The sequence below is a fragment of the Dermochelys coriacea genome, chromosome 1 (assembly GCF_009764565.3).
Source record: "Dermochelys coriacea isolate rDerCor1 chromosome 1, rDerCor1.pri.v4, whole genome shotgun sequence".
In the NCBI taxonomy this organism is placed as follows: Eukaryota; Metazoa; Chordata; order Testudines; family Dermochelyidae; genus Dermochelys; species Dermochelys coriacea.
Window position 1 is genome coordinate 248,493,665 of NC_050068.2, and position 15,493 is coordinate 248,509,157.

At 43.3% G+C, this 15,493-nt stretch overlaps 1 protein-coding gene across 4 annotated transcripts in view; it reads right to left on the reverse strand.

Annotated features, from left to right (window-relative positions):
• Window positions 1–1,543: 1,543 nt before the first annotated feature.
• AGK (acylglycerol kinase) overlaps window positions 1,544–15,493 on the reverse strand; it is a 60,808-nt gene continuing 46,858 nt past the window's right edge. For 3 of the 4 annotated variants that reach the window (XM_043518669.1, XM_038389054.2, XM_043518667.1), the window contains exons 11-16: window positions 15,314–15,371; window positions 11,890–12,037; window positions 10,550–10,647; window positions 8,149–8,219; window positions 3,524–3,608; window positions 1,544–1,994 (exon numbers count right to left, since the gene is read on the reverse strand). In XM_043518669.1, the coding sequence (XP_043374604.1) occupies window positions 1,857–1,994; window positions 3,524–3,608; window positions 8,149–8,219; window positions 10,550–10,647; window positions 11,890–12,037; window positions 15,314–15,371 (598 nt within the window). In that variant the 3' untranslated portion in view covers window positions 1,544–1,856. The other variant, XM_038389026.2, reaches the window with a different exon arrangement.

A 15,493-nucleotide genomic window follows, 5' to 3' on the forward strand; every position in this document is an offset into this window, starting at 1 on the left:
AATGCTGTAACCCAACTACTCCTGTTTGTATAACATGGGGGGGTGGGGGTGATAGTGATAAGTAGCCATGCTTAAAAAAAATCCACACCCTCACTTTCCATAGCACCTTCAGGTTAGTTAGGCATAGCAATTTATACAACAGAGAGAAGGAAAGTGATAGCACAACACTAGCACAAAATACCACTCAGCTTGTGGTGTAGCTCTTTCAGGTAGGGTGGTCTCAAATGGGCAATGTTCAATTTGGCATCAACCTGAGCGAAAAGTCTTATTTCCTTAGCCTTACATCCACCCTTTTTTAGCTAGGCCCCTTACACTGAAAAACATGTTGCTGCAGTAATGTTTGGAAAGAGAAGGCAGCAGCAGAAGTGTCATTCAGACACGGATGGATTTCCTACCAAGGTCCTGTAACTTGATAGTACAAAGACAAAGTAATGAGTATTAGCAGGGACAACTTAACCTTCATATTACACACTGCTGGACACTGCAGGAGTAACCACCAAAACAAAGGACTGATTTTCTCAATTTGCAGGGCCAGGCCCCCCAGAATACATTAACTGTTAGGAATATTCAGAGGGTTAAGGGATAGAAAAAGAACATCAATCAGTGCAACGACTTAATTTCAGTCACTGTAAAGAGAGAAACAAAAATAATTAGGTGGCAGCTTCTAAGAAAGGACAGTGACGCTTTAAGTTTGAAAAGGAGAGGAATAAGGAAGGGGATAAAAGGGCCAGTTAAATGCTCCATTTTATGTGCTATGCTGCTGCAAGAACGAAAAGGAGAAACTTATTAGAAAGCAATGCACCTAAACAGAATCAAAGGGCTAATTTTATAGAGTGTCATTAACTAGTAGAAGTTGGTGGTGCTGAATATTTTTTGAAGATCCAAAAAAATAAATATTCAAAATGTAAAGCCAACCGCTCAAGGAACCCCCAAAGGGTTTGTTTTGCAGAGATGGTCTTCAAATATGAATGGAGCAGGATGCTCTCTAGGCAGGAGGTTTCCTTATGGAAGGTCTTCAGTATCTGAAGTTACATTAGTTACTATTAACAATTTCAGGTCTCACACTTAAAGGATATAAGCTGGAGGTCACAGAAGTATTTCCAGCCTTCCAATACAGTAAGACATCATAGAATCATATAGAATATTAGGGTTGGAAGGGACCGCAGGAGATCATCTAGTCCAACCCCCTGCTCAAAGCAGGTCCAATCCCCAATTTTTGCCCCAGGCCCCTAAATGGCCCCCAGAGGGATTGAACTCACAACCCTAGGTTTAGCAGGCCAATGCTCAAACCACTGAGCTATCCCTCTCCCATTATGTAAGTGCATTGTGGCCTTCCTCCAAAGCATCCATCACTGACAAAAGGAGATGGGAGACTGGACTAGCTAACCCACGTATCTGTTCTTGTGTGGCAATTCCTGAATTTTATGAACTCCCCTCCCATTAACCCCAGCAGCATCTTGTTCATAGTTTTCCATAACTCCCAGAATTCGCAGCTCTAAACACAGGTAAGAAAGGTGGCTCTAAACTCTCAAACCCACAGAAGTGTGTTTTCATTTCACTTTAATAAACACTTGCAGTAGAACGGTAGCATATATTACAGCACTACGTGGAACAGTGAGGGCTTCTTTAAAAAAACAAAAACAAAACAACACACCACTAACTTGATCTGTTTCTCAGAGTCAAATTTACACTTTTTACCTCTTCGGTACTTGCCAAGTCAGCAGTTCCCACCAAGGTGCCAATACCTTATGTGTTTACTGGCCAAGTAACTAATGACTCTATGGGGTTAATCAGCTTAGTGCTCTCCTGAGTGACCCCAAAGATCCTGATGAGACTGGTCCCTCTGAGGTGACTTCTCACTGCACTGCAGGCTGGAGCATCTGTTCTCTCCTTCTCGGGTCACAGAAGAATTCGAGCTTCCGGGGTAACAGCTTCACTTCAACAGGCATGGCCTCATACTCCTCGCTATCTATGCCAAAGGAGCCCTTGGTGCCCTGTGTAGAATCAAGTGTAGGTCAGACATAATAGTGAATCAATTGTTACAGTGATGCTGTAACAGTGGTTCCTGGACACACTTATGTCTCCACTTCAGAGTGCTGCTGAGTTCTTTACTGCGTCTTGACCCCCTCTGCCTTTCAGCCTGTTTAGCCACACCAATACATAGAGAGCTGTTACTGGCTGCACATTCTGTATTAACCAACTGTCATGTAAAATATTACCTCGCTTAGTAACTAATTGGCAATTTGGCAGGAATTAAAAGCTAGATCCCTTTAATGATCTGCATTGTTTAGATTTAAGGATTCTTTGCCCTTGGAATTACTATTTACAGCTGGGCTGAGTTTTTCTTTGAGATTGAAAAAAAATTAAACAGTGATTATTTTGGTTCAAAACAATCCCGCTCAGACCTCTATTTTACATTGACACATACACAAAATCAGCAGTGATTAATGCCAGTCCATCAACATGGTAATGGGTTTACTTTTGTACATAAATCATGTGCTTGCCTTCTATTATTAAAGACCTCATCAGCAGTTAGGGAGTAAACAGAGTCTGTCTTGACTGTATCCAGCCCTGAGCCCGACAGTTTTTGCAGGTATTTTCAAAGCCACAGATTGTGATGATGTTGAAGTCATGTGTGAACGAGGATGCTGGCTAATGAAAACATTCATTATTCAGTCCAGTTGCCTGGGTGAGGACTTTACCAGAAGAGCAGAGTGCCAAAGATTCTGTCAACTCCTGGGAAGGGCCACTCTGCCAGGGTATGGACCTCATTTCTCCACAAGGCACATCAGGTCTCTAAAGAGGATTATAATAGCTAAAGATGTGGACATAACCTAGTAGGTTGACTCTATACCCTTGCAAATGCAGGGCTTAGTCTTATTAAGATGATGTACTGGGGTGTTAAACCCAAACTAACATCTACCCTGCTGCCTTATTTTTAGGAGGCAACTAAAAATTAATCTGCTCAAACATTTCCTCAGTGTAAGGGCTGCCCACTTATCTAAGGTCTTGGGATTCATATCCGTAACGCCTTTTTCCCTCCTGGCCTCAGCTCAGTTAGTATGGGTCTGCATAATCCCACACCTCTGCTCTCCATCTTTTCACCTCTAGACTGGCAATCTAAAGAAAGATTTAAGTACTCTGAGACTAGCCAAGAGAGGGGATGTGCACACACTAAGACATGAACTTTAGCAAGAGGCTATTTTCCTATTCTGCTCACACTGCAAGCATGTTGACACTTTTAGCTGGCTGGATGGACAGGAACGAACTGCTTCTGGAGCTGGGCCACACAGTTCCTACACTAGCCACAGACATGTACAGTAGTGATGCCTGACTCAGGATTACATCTTGGGTCTCCTGGTTTGGGAACCCATTTGTCTTTCTGACGGGCTGCACTGGAGGTGGCTTGCCTTATTGACAGTGAGGACAGCATGACCACCTGTCAATGCTGGGTGTTGGGGTTTCTTAGCATGTCGCATTAAGAAAAAAGTGACCCAGCTTTCCACAATTTCTGGCTTCTCACCTCTGGAAGCTGCAAGATACATCTGCTGGCTTGGATACACTGACTTCCTTCAGGGCACAACTGGGGGTCACACATCTTTTGACTTCTGTTCAAATCAAATGAGGAAAAAGAAATATTAGTTTCCAACAGAAGCAACCATGCTTACAGGCACAAGACATATAGGAGGGTCACCAAGTGCTTGTTAATTTAATGTCTTCCTTTCAAAAGGAAGTATGAGAGCCTTTGTGGCTGCAAGCATGAGGGACAGTTAGTGCTTCCTGGAGGTAGACGTTGCTTCTCTGCCAGACAACTATTAATGCACCTCAATACTGACCTTTAGCACCCCACGCTTAGTGATGCTCTGAGTTTGTCCTGAGCAGCATCTGCCCACTGTGTCAACTCATAGGGTGGGTTTGTGATGTCCACTTACACGCAGAGCGGTATCATTCCTGTCTTTCTCATTTAGCACCAAACTCTCAAAAATTACTGATGGCCTCAAAAAATGTTCAGTAAATAGTTACGTGATTGAATACAGAAGCTAGAATCAGATGTACTGGTATTTTTAAGCTAGTGTTTGACAAAAGCTCTTACAGTTTCATCACCAGCACAAGGTAAAGCAAAAGTTGCTTTATTAGTTTCACTCCTGTTTGGCGGTACAAACCCCATTCATTTTACCTATTCTAAATAAAATGTTCACTTTTGTAAACTTCATCAGCCTGTCTCTCAGGTACTTACATGACCTCCATTGCCTTAGTATATGAGCACCTCAATCTTTAACATGTTTATGTGGCTACAGTGCATTTAGGGAAGTACTATCATCTGCACTGTTCAGATGGGGAATGGAGGCACAGAGCAGCTAAACGACTTGCCCAGGAAGTTTGTGGCAGAGCAGGGACACGAATGCAGGTCTCCCATGTCCCAGGCCATCATGCTACCCTCTGGTTCATCCTTCCTCTTCAACTGGTAAAAATAATACTCTCTATATTCAGATCCTTTTGTTTTGTTAATTTATCAAGGGTTAAATTCACCTCAATGCACAGAGGCAGCACAAGGTCTATGCATTCCTAAGTCCCATTAACATATGCTTCATTTAGAGGGCTTCAGTGGCACACAGACCTTTTGCTGACCCTCTGTACAAGAGAGAATTCCCCCACGCCCCAAAAGAACTGATCGCTGTATGTCTCTTCCTGTTCCCACATGCCAGAGACAGGCAGGTAAACAGAATAATTCAGTCCCAACCTTCGTGTATTGTGGGTCTCAAGAAATAAGCCAGAAAAATCATGGCTATTTCCACACGAGAGTTACAGATCTCCAAAACAGAAGGAGTTGCTGCAGTATTATTTGTCCAGGGTTGTTCAGTTAGGGCTTGTCTACACTTACCGGGGCATTGACGCACGGTGATGAATACATCAGCGGTCAATTTAGCGGATCTAGTGAAGACCCACTAAATCAAACGCAGATCACTCTCCCGTTGACTCCTGTACTCCACCAATGGAGAAGCGTAGTGGGAGTTGACGGGAGAGCATCGCCCGTCAACATTGCGTAGCGTGGACCCCGTGGTAAGTAGATCTAAGCTACATTGACTTGAGTTATGCTAGTCACGTAACTCAAATTGTGCAGCTTAGATCAACTTTTTCCTGCGGTGTAGTCAAGGCTTAAGGCACAGAAGGCTGTAACAGGCTGAAAAGAAAGGAAGGGGGGTTCAAACATCACTCAGTAATGGATGTCCTATGAATATATAATCAGGAAAGTCCCCTCAAAAGAGTTAGGTGACTTTAGAAATGCAAACACTCTTAGAATTCATGCTGTGAAGTTGTGGGGGACAGGGGATGAGGGAAGAGGACCACAAATAGGGGAGGAGGACAAAACCACAGAAAGGAAAGCTGAGATACTACAGGAAAGGGACAGGAGACAAGCAATGTAGACATTGGGAAGTTTGTTTTTAAACCATCTATATTAAAAGATTAATCAGTGAATTCAAGGGAGTTAACTTTTTCATAGCAGTATATATTTATAAATCACTGACAGCATGCAATGCTCTTGATTTATACAGTGCTTTATAAACAAACAGACACCTTCCCTATTTCGGAAGGGTTCATGTGTTTTAATCCTGCAAACATCTGTGCAGGCTGACCCCGCTGTCTGCACAGGGCACCACTAAAGGCAATGGGCCTCCACATGGGTGCATAGAAGAATCAGCAACAAAAATATGTAACAATAAAGTTTTCATAGGCAACGATATCCCACTATATACTCTAACCTACACACACACAGAGGCAAAAAGCTACTCCCTGCATCACATCGCCAACTGGCAATACATGCTGTCGCTGGGACATACCCCAAAAGGATAATTATCCCCCTAGTCTGTTACCTAGTCTCCAGCAGTGGCCAATGCTAAACGGTTATGAGGAACCCCAATCCCATCATAACGCACAACAGTGTACAATGGAGAAATGCCTGACCTACTCCATCTGGTAACCAAACTCATGCCCTTAGGTGATGTCCCTTATAATTTTATACAGAGCTCAAGCTGGGGAGCGGGAAAGAAAATTAGTAATGGTACATGGGGTGTCTCCTCTTTTTCCCCCACAGAGCAGCAGTTTGAAGTGGGGCTATGATGTAATCACCTCAACTTAAATATTGACTTCATCCTAGCTGCTTGTTGTTATCCACATCTGAGATCTACAGTCCTGGGGCCATAAAAAGTACATGGTATGACCTAAATCTCACTTTGCAATCCAATGACATTCAGCCTCCAGCACTCCTTTCAGGTTCCAAAGCGTCCACTACGTTCAATCTCAAGCCATCTTCTGATTTCCCACACAGATTGTAGAGAGGGAGGCACTATCAGTCCTGACAGATTCACCTCAATGCATTTCCACAAACTTCTCCACCCCCTGGCTAGGTAAAAAGGGACAAGACTCCTCTACACAAATGATTCCTCAAATGCTTCCAAAGACAAGCTCCTCTGCTCTGGTGGCTGGCAGCAGGGACTCTGTGATGAGGTGGCCATGATGGTGGTGTCCTTTGAGAGCTTTTCTTTCAGGTGGCATTTTCTATTGGTGTCCCTCCCAGTCTTCTCTTTTGAGGGCTGAGCAGACCCTCTCCCTCTGTTCTCTCTTTCTTGATTTATCTATAGAATTCTGTGACTAGATTAAGAAGAGGTGTTGGGTGCATGCAGCCAGCTGCATGAGTTTACATTCTTCCGCGGCTTTCTGCACGAATGTGTAACCAGTCACAGAATGTGACATACTGCTGGGAACCATGTATCCAGTCCAGCTGGGAAACAATCTGTGTTTGGTGTGTTTGTGACTGACTGGGAATGGAAGATACTTTTCTCTCTGAATTCCCACTAATTCGCTGGTACCTTCCTCGTGGTGAGATGTCCCAGGCAAGATCACGAGCTCCTTTCCCCCCACCCCGGTAAGGGAGATTCCTTTTGCGGCTGATGGTAACAGTATCGTAAACATTTCCTTCTATAAAGTCTTTACAGCACAGATTCAAATGGCAGGCAACCTACAATCAACATGGCTGATTCAATTTACACCCAATGCCACCTAATCAGTTATGTATTCATAGTTCTGAAGATACTGTTCCCACTGAAGTAATGTGGAGTGCTCAAATAAGTTGCCTACTACTGCAATTAATATTGTAAACAAGGTACAGATGTGCAGTAGCCATGCGGCACCTAAAAGCTGCTTATGACATTTCCACACCTTTCCATGTGGTTTCACTAGAGGGGGCCCTAGGACTGGAAATCAGCAACTGCAACCAAAAGACCAGCCTGCTGGAATAAGCAGAATCTGATATTGCAGGAGACTCCTTGTGACTCTTCTCTACAAGTCTCACACTCCACTTCAATAAGGAGTAATAATGTGATAAATTTGGTATTGAGGGTGCTTAGAGGAGGTAGGAAAGAAGCTCAGATTAGCACCTAATGCCTCCTTTACAGAGTAGGAGAAATGAGCATCTCACAGGAAAGCATTGCAAGCAGAGGGGAGGTGGTGAATAAGGAGGTCAGAAGACTCCAGACCTCCTTCCATGTACCAGGCCCCCATGCCTGGAACCCCTGGTCTGCCCATGCTGTCACTCTATTTGTTTAAGTCCCTCCTTAAAATGCACTTCTTCCAAAGGGGCCTTTCCAGCTGAGACCTTACTTCAGAGGTGTATTAGTGAGCTGAGGGACTGAAGATCTTTATCCCTTCCCTTAAAAACTGAATCCCGGCACTAACAAAGGCATGTGCCAAACATCACCAGTGCCATCACATTGATTCTGCTGTATCCCAGCCCCTCCATCGTTCATCTAAACTGCAAGATTTCTGGGGCGGGGTTATGTTGTCTTCCTACCTTTCTTTAAAGCATCTGGCCTCTTGATGGTGTTATACCAATAATAATGTCAGTCAGCACTGGAGGGGAGGAAAAGGGGAGGGTGCAGAAATCGTGGAAGGTAGGGAGAGGCGTTCTAGCCACATAACATTGGCTCTTGCTTTCAAAACAAGAAAATTAAAGTAAACCTGGATTTGAATGAACAAACCCCACAATCCCCAAAAGGCATTCCCCACTTTTGTCCTTGCCATACAAAAACCAAGAAAATACAATCAGTTTTGTGACTCATCTAGAAAATCTGACATCCTCCCCGTACTCACCCCCTATTTATGAAGTCTCCCTTGCTGACTGTATCTGATTCAATGCAAATATTCATGGAGTCTTCCGTGCGCTATGGAAGAGATTTAAAAACACAGACAGTTAGTGTTTCTGCAGCATCACACCCTCCATACTCTCTTTAAGGAGACAGCCCATTTCCACATCCTGAACTGTCCCAGGAAAAGAGGGTTAGGTTGGTTTGTATTTTGTAAGGGATGAAAGGAAAAATAATTTATTTTTTCCTGACTTAAATGGTCAGCATCAGGTTTCAAATGATACCTAATGATTTCCTACCAACCACTATTCTGTACTAAACACCACATTACATATTCAACAAAAATATTAAACCAATTTTTATCATTTTACCGTTTATGGCATTGATTTCTTTTTGCATTCCATGCAACTAGAAGGACAATGAAAGTAGACTATTCAGTCTGACTTCTGTTCACAATAGATCCTACCTAGTTAACGCCTCTTTCAGGTTCTTATGTAGCACAATGCTACAACATTTGGTCAGCAAGTGCTGTAAGAGGAAATGTTTTTTTCGTTTTGTTTTTTTTTAAAACGAATAAACAACCTCTGCCCATTGGAGTTAAAAAATATGAAGGATGGAAACATTTCTTTTGGTCCTTGATTTTGTAAAAGCTGTAGAAAATGTAGATTTGGGGTCAAAATATATCTGACATTGTCCCTTTAAATTCCTGGCTCAGTTGACCCGTTGTCTTGATTTCTCACTTGCTACATGCACTTACATCAGGCCTATACTATGAACATTTGCCCTTACAGTAATGTTGGTTAGGGGTGTGATTTTTTTAACAACATTTCTATTATGGCAAAAGCCCTAGTGTAAATTCAGCTAGACTGGCAAAGAAGTTCTTTTGCCAGTATAGCTTATTCCATCTGTGGAACTGGTGTAAGCTACATTGGAAAAAGCACTCTTTTGCTAGTACAAGCTGAATCTAAACTAGGAGGACTGGCTGATATAGCTATACCTGTACAGCTATACCAGTCAACTCTATCTAGTGTAGATTAGACCTCAACCTGGGATGGGAGGGAGGAAGGAATGACTCATGTTACTCAACTGAGATGCTGATGGCTGATTAATGAGCTATGTGATAGATTCCAAAGAGTCTCTATCCAGTCCCTTTAGGCTGGGGGGACAATTACCATTATATGTGGTCTCAGGGATGAGTGTAAAAGCATGGAGGACCTGAGGGGATCCAAATGGGTGAGGATAAGACATGATACGAAGATGCTTTTTTAATGGGGGTGAAACTGCACTAATATAAACTGTTTTGCTCCTCCAGCCACTCACCCGAAAGTTCATGGGGCTGCACTGGTGACCACGGCAGTGAGCACATGCCCCTCCCCATTGACTAGTAAAGTGCCACTAGCGCTGCTGCTGCAGCACAGAAAGGCAAAGTGAATGAAAATGAAGAAGTGGCCATAGGGACCGGATTATGGTCATGGAACACTGAGTTCTTCACTTTAGATCACAGGTTCAAATCCAGTCCAGCTCAGCAGTGACCAAAGCTGTTACCATTCAAGGACCGTTGATGCTTTCAGTCCAGTTCCTGTTGGTAGCCTGCGCAGGGAGGCCAAAGGCTGCATGGAAATTAAACTATCCCCACACCTCCGTATTGTGGCATGTTGTGGCAGGGCAGCATGGGGAAGCTTACACTATGTTGCCCGTTTTTTACCTGGTCCTATAAAGAAGGGGCTGTGATCACTGAGAATGTCAGTCCAGCACTTTCCATCAGAACTAAAGACTTAAATCAACCCAGAAATCTTTGCTGTGATTTCATTGCTATGAAACATGGACTCCAGCCAGAGATGGTGTTAGGGGCGCTTGAAATAAACAGCAGCATACTGCGCCACGGAGGCTCTCACAGGGACAGCTTTACGTATCTCTCCCCCGCCCCTCACAAAAACAAACAAATAAAAATTTCCAACTCCTATCCTCTAATTTAAAATGGCCACTGTCCTTGTTTTAGTGCCAGCATTTCTGAGTCCTTCGCTCTGCAGTTGGCAGAGGGACAGGGTCAACATTCCTGGCACACATCCAGGCTTACTGTTTCACTTCAGCATCAGTAAATAATATCTCCACTTTCCCATGGGGCAAGGAGAGAAGGTGCCTAGCCCCTGCCATGAAAGCATTAGGATTTCATTTGGTTACTGAAATCTTCCTGTTACACACACTCTGCCCTCTCTGCCCCAGTCTGGCTTCTGCAATCCAGTCTTGCAGGATCTTTATAATGACCCTTAAAACCGGCGCTCTCTCGGATTCTCCTGAAGTCCCATACTCACAAAGACAGAGTTTACTCTGTGTAGTCAGGAAGATGGAAGTTCAGCAAGGAAGGAGTGCTCTGCACAGAAAGGGATTTATTTAGACTGTGCTCTTACTGTCAGGTCAAGCTGCCTGTTCTGAGTCGTGATGAAGAGTTCAATGGTGGACAGCTGCATTTCTTCCCAGGCCTCCAGGGTTGCCTCCTGGGGGATTTCTGAGAATCCAGAAGGGAAGAGACCATTAGCCAGAAAGTAAATTACACAGACCAAAGTTCCACTGCTGTGAAATATGAAAGACCAGTGCCAGCTAAAGCAGCTCTGTCCCATTATTTCCACAGGCTTTGTTTCCTTCAAATTTAAAAAGCGACAAATAAAGAAGGGAAGCTGTGAGGGCCGAGGCTGGAAAGTTAAGCTGACAAACAGCAAATTGCACAAACGCTTTAAAAGCAGTCCCTAGTAACCCCAGACTGACAGGTCTCTTGGGCTCACAGAACAGGAGCACTTACCAATCTATTAAAGGGATGTAGCCCTCATTCCAACAAAATCCAAAAGCTGTGACATTTAGGATGCTGTGCTAATATTTATTTCCCATAGACAACCTCTCCTCATCCCTGCCACAGCCTATGCTCACCACTTAGTCCTGCTTTTAGCTCATCGCTACATTTGTAGGGCTTCTGGCCCGGAAGAACTGGATGGGAGTTGGAAGCCCATCAATACCAGTGGAGCATGTGAGGCACTCCCCTGAGGGGCTGAATGTGCTGCCCATGTGACATTCCCACCCCCTGCTGGGCCAGGGACTAAGTGGAAAGAACTTCTACGGGGCAAGGTAATGGGCCAAATCTAGGCCATCAAGACGACCCAAGACTCACTATTTCAGTGAATGTTTCTCACTCCTGTCGATACTCACTCTCCATCCAGTAAACAAGAACACGCTGCCTCTGAGGCCACCAGAAGGAGGGATTCAGGGACTACTAGAAAGTGGCATGGTTGGCCCCCTACCGCCAGAAGTGCCTGCACTGTGCCTCTACAAAGTGCTTGACTTTCTGTCTACTTGGGCATTTGTACCATGCGCATGGCCACTGTGTCTGAGTACTTGCTGGCCCAGCTAACAGCTCAAGTTCTTGTTGTATGTATGGTTTGCTGGGAGAGGGCCAGAGCATACAAAGTACTTCTCTGTCCTTTTTTTGAACACCATTACTTCCAAGCTAGCAATAAACATGATGGCTGCATCCCCGCAACCAGCCTGACAGGGCTTTTGGGTCTGCAAACATAGTGAAAAAGGATGGAAACCAGAAATAAAACCTGGACAACGTTTATACACTGCAGTGGAGTCTAAGGATAAAAGCACATGCAGACAGGATCTGCTCCAGTGGTCTCTCCATGAAACAGCCTTATTGGATGGTGCATTGTTGGATAAAGCCCATCTCTGACTCCATGTCCACACACATGCTGCTTACCCTTTTGGGGAGATGCCCAGTACAGTGAAAGCCTTCTGTAAATCCTCACATACAAAGAGGGTCTGGACGGCTTCTCTTTCGGCTCCTCAGGGGGTCTCTTGGTTGGGCCCAAATATGTAAGGGATGCTTGATGTTTCTGAGGCCATTCCTTGGATTTACCCAAAAAGGAGGAAGAAAAATGGCCTTCTGGTGAGCAAGCATCTGCTTATTCTGTGTGAGAGAGTGGGAGGTGACAGCTACGTTCCCTTCACAGCCTGAGGATCCCACTTTAAGATTCTCCATCCTTCAGATTCCCATGTGGGAGCTGACATTCTCCCAGCTGGGAAGGATTACACAAGACTCCAGAGCCTTTTCAGCTAGTCCTCCCTAGCAGAGCAATGAGGTGTATTTACTCCCTGGCAGAGGGCTGAGTGTGTGTTGCCTCTGCTGCAAAAAGATGAGAGAGAGAGAGAGAAATCTGTACTAGAAATCAAGTTCTCCTGCACGGCAACAGACAGAACTAACCATAGGGCCACAAAGGCAGCTCCAGTAACGTTATAAAGAATTTGAGAGGCAAAACACTATCATATTGCACACTGTTACTAGAGCCCTGCAAATCTGCAGATATCTGCAGATCATGTTTGCAGATCGCGGGTGGATGAGGATCCAAATATTATATCTAGAGCCCTGCAAATCTGCAGATCTATGCAGACCACGTTTGCGGATCGGAGGCTGTCCTAAATATAAAGGGAAGGGTAAACACCTTTAAAATCCCTCCTGGCCAGAGGAAAAACCCTTTCACCTGTAAAGGGTTAAGAAGCTAGGATAACCTCGCTGGCACCTGACCACAATGACCAATGAGGAGACAAGATACTTTCAAAGCTGGAGGGGGGGAGAAACAAGGGGTCTGGATCTGTCTGTGTGATGCTTTTGCCGGGGACAGAACAGGAATGGAGTCTTAGAACTTAGTAAGTAATCTAGCTAGATATGCGTTAGATTCTGTTTAAATGGCTGAGAAAATAAGCTGTGCGGATATTCCTGTCTTTGTATCTTTTTGTAACTTAAGGTTTTGCCTAGAGGGATTCTCTATGTTTTGAATCCAATTACCCTGTAAGGTATTTACCATCCTGATTTTACAGAGGTGATTCTTTTTACTTTTTCTTCTATTAAAATTATTCTTTTAAGAAACTAAATGCTTTTTCATTGTTCTTAAGATCCAAGGGTTTGGGTCTGTGGTCACCTATACAAATTGGTGAGGATTTTTATCAAACCTTCCCCAGGAAGGGGGGTGCAAGGTTTTGCTGAGGATTTTGGGGGAAAAGACATTTCCAAACAGGTTCTTTCCTAATAAAAAAAATAAAATAAGAGTTAGACATTTGGTGGTGGCAGCGAAAGTCCAAGGGCAAAAGGTAAAATAGTTTGTACCTTGGGGAAGTTTTAACCTAAGCTGGTAAAAGTAAACTTAGGAGGTTTTCATGCAGGTTCCCACATATGTACCCTAGAGTTCAGAGTGGGGAAGGAACCTTGACAGAGGCGGATACAAATTTTGTATCCATGAAGGGCTCTAACTGTTATCCACTGATATTTCTGATTCTAATGCCATAACTTTAGAGGCTAAAATAAAACATTAGCTACTCAACTAGTGCCTGTGGCTAAAACTGGGGACACCATTTACTTCCTTTTTAACTAACTTTTAAAAGACTAAATACATAGCCAGAGGGAATAAATGTTGCCAACTGCTGGTTTGGTATTGAAATTAACACACTACAGAAATTCAGCTGATAGCCCATGTGCACAAGGTACATATATTCTTCTTTGCACAGGACAATGGCGAGAACAGTAACCCAAAAAGTTACAAGCTTGTTTTGGATCACAGTGTAGAGCCCCTCCCATGCACACCTCTGAGCATGGTGAAAAATTGCATCATAGCTCATGGTCACATTAATAGGACTGATCGAATTGTTCAGAAAGAGCAGTACAAGCATAAGAATATTAATGATCCTGGGGAAAAAGCAGGGCCTGAACTTAGTATTTCTTCCAAATTACTGCTATGGCTCAAAACACTGTAAAAGCTGCAATGTTTTGGACCATCATTTTAAAATAAAAGGAGAATAGTCACTGTAATGACATTATATACAATCATGGTAAGTCCTTCACCCTGACTATTGTGATCAATTATGGTCACCCCATTTCAAAAGGAGTACAGCAGAAATTGGAAAGGTGCAGAGTAGGGAAGTGAACATGATTAGTGGCATACCAAGTCTTTACAAAAAGAAGAGATTAAAATAGTGGGACTATTTAGTTTAGAGAAGAGGTGAAAAAGGTAACATGATAGAGTAATGAATGACACTGAAAAAGTCGATAAAGCTCTTCTGTCTACAAGATGGCTCTTGAGGAAATTTAAAGGCAAGAGATTTAAAAATGAGAAAAATATTTTTTAAAACACAATACATAAACAACCTGTGGAACTCACTGCCACTAGATATCACTGAAGCAAATATCAGAATGCTCTTTAAGTCAGACGTTTATGTGAACAATAGGAATATACCCAGTAATGCTAGCTAGGATATAAATGTATACTATTATCAACTCTCCTGCTTCAGGATCTAAAGACAACCCCTAGCTGCTTGGGGTTAGGGAGAAACTTCTCTCATGGGCAGCTACTGCATAACTATCAATTAAGGAGACATATGAAGCATTCTGTGCTGACCACTATCACAGTCAGGATGTGGGCTACATGGATCTAATCTGCTGTGGCAATTCCTGTGTAATATCATAGCATTTTTATGAAGGTTTGTATGTTTTACACGTTAAGGGGATCAGGAGGACAATGTGAGTAGAAGTGCATCACCTTTAACACAGGTCAGATGTTAAGCTTCACCCTGTCCCTTAAAGCATCTGAAAACTTTAAACTGAGATGTAAGCAATTAACCTTTTTGTTCAATTTATCCCACCTGGGAACCTCTGTCTGATTATCAACACTCATATGCAGTCTAATTAGAGGCATTTTTTACATCAGATGAATTAATCAGGGTGAAATGTTACCATAAGGAAGCCTGAAGATAGACTGAATTGGAGAAAGATGGCTGAGCTCCCTCTACTGGTAATCAGCTGCACTACCCTCTCTCTAGCTTCAAAAGTGGTTATTAGCTCCCTCTAGTGACTTTGACTATGGTTCTAGCAGTTCCTCAGACCAGGAATTTTACAATGTATTGTAAGAAACAACATACCCCACTCAGAGCTTCACAATTAAGGCGGAATGTGTTTCTAGGTATATAAATGAGCTGAACTTCCCTCTTAGTTTATGCTGTCACTGGAACTCCTCAATCGAATTATAATGCATGGAATATTGCTCCACATACAATGCACACACACTGCCTCTCTTCCCCCCTCGCTAGGTATACTTTGCTTTATTTTGTTATTTAGTAATGTAATAATACTTTACCTTCAGTGTACTGAAAAAATGAGCTGCTTTGGTTTTCAGAGGCCCGAGATACCAGTATCTGAAAAGAACCAAGGCAAAATTCATGAGAAAACTCAAGAGGGCATTGGGTAAAGTAAAATCTTCCTTGATGCAACACATGCCAATGTATATACACTTGCTTTCCATTGAAGTTTATTCTTG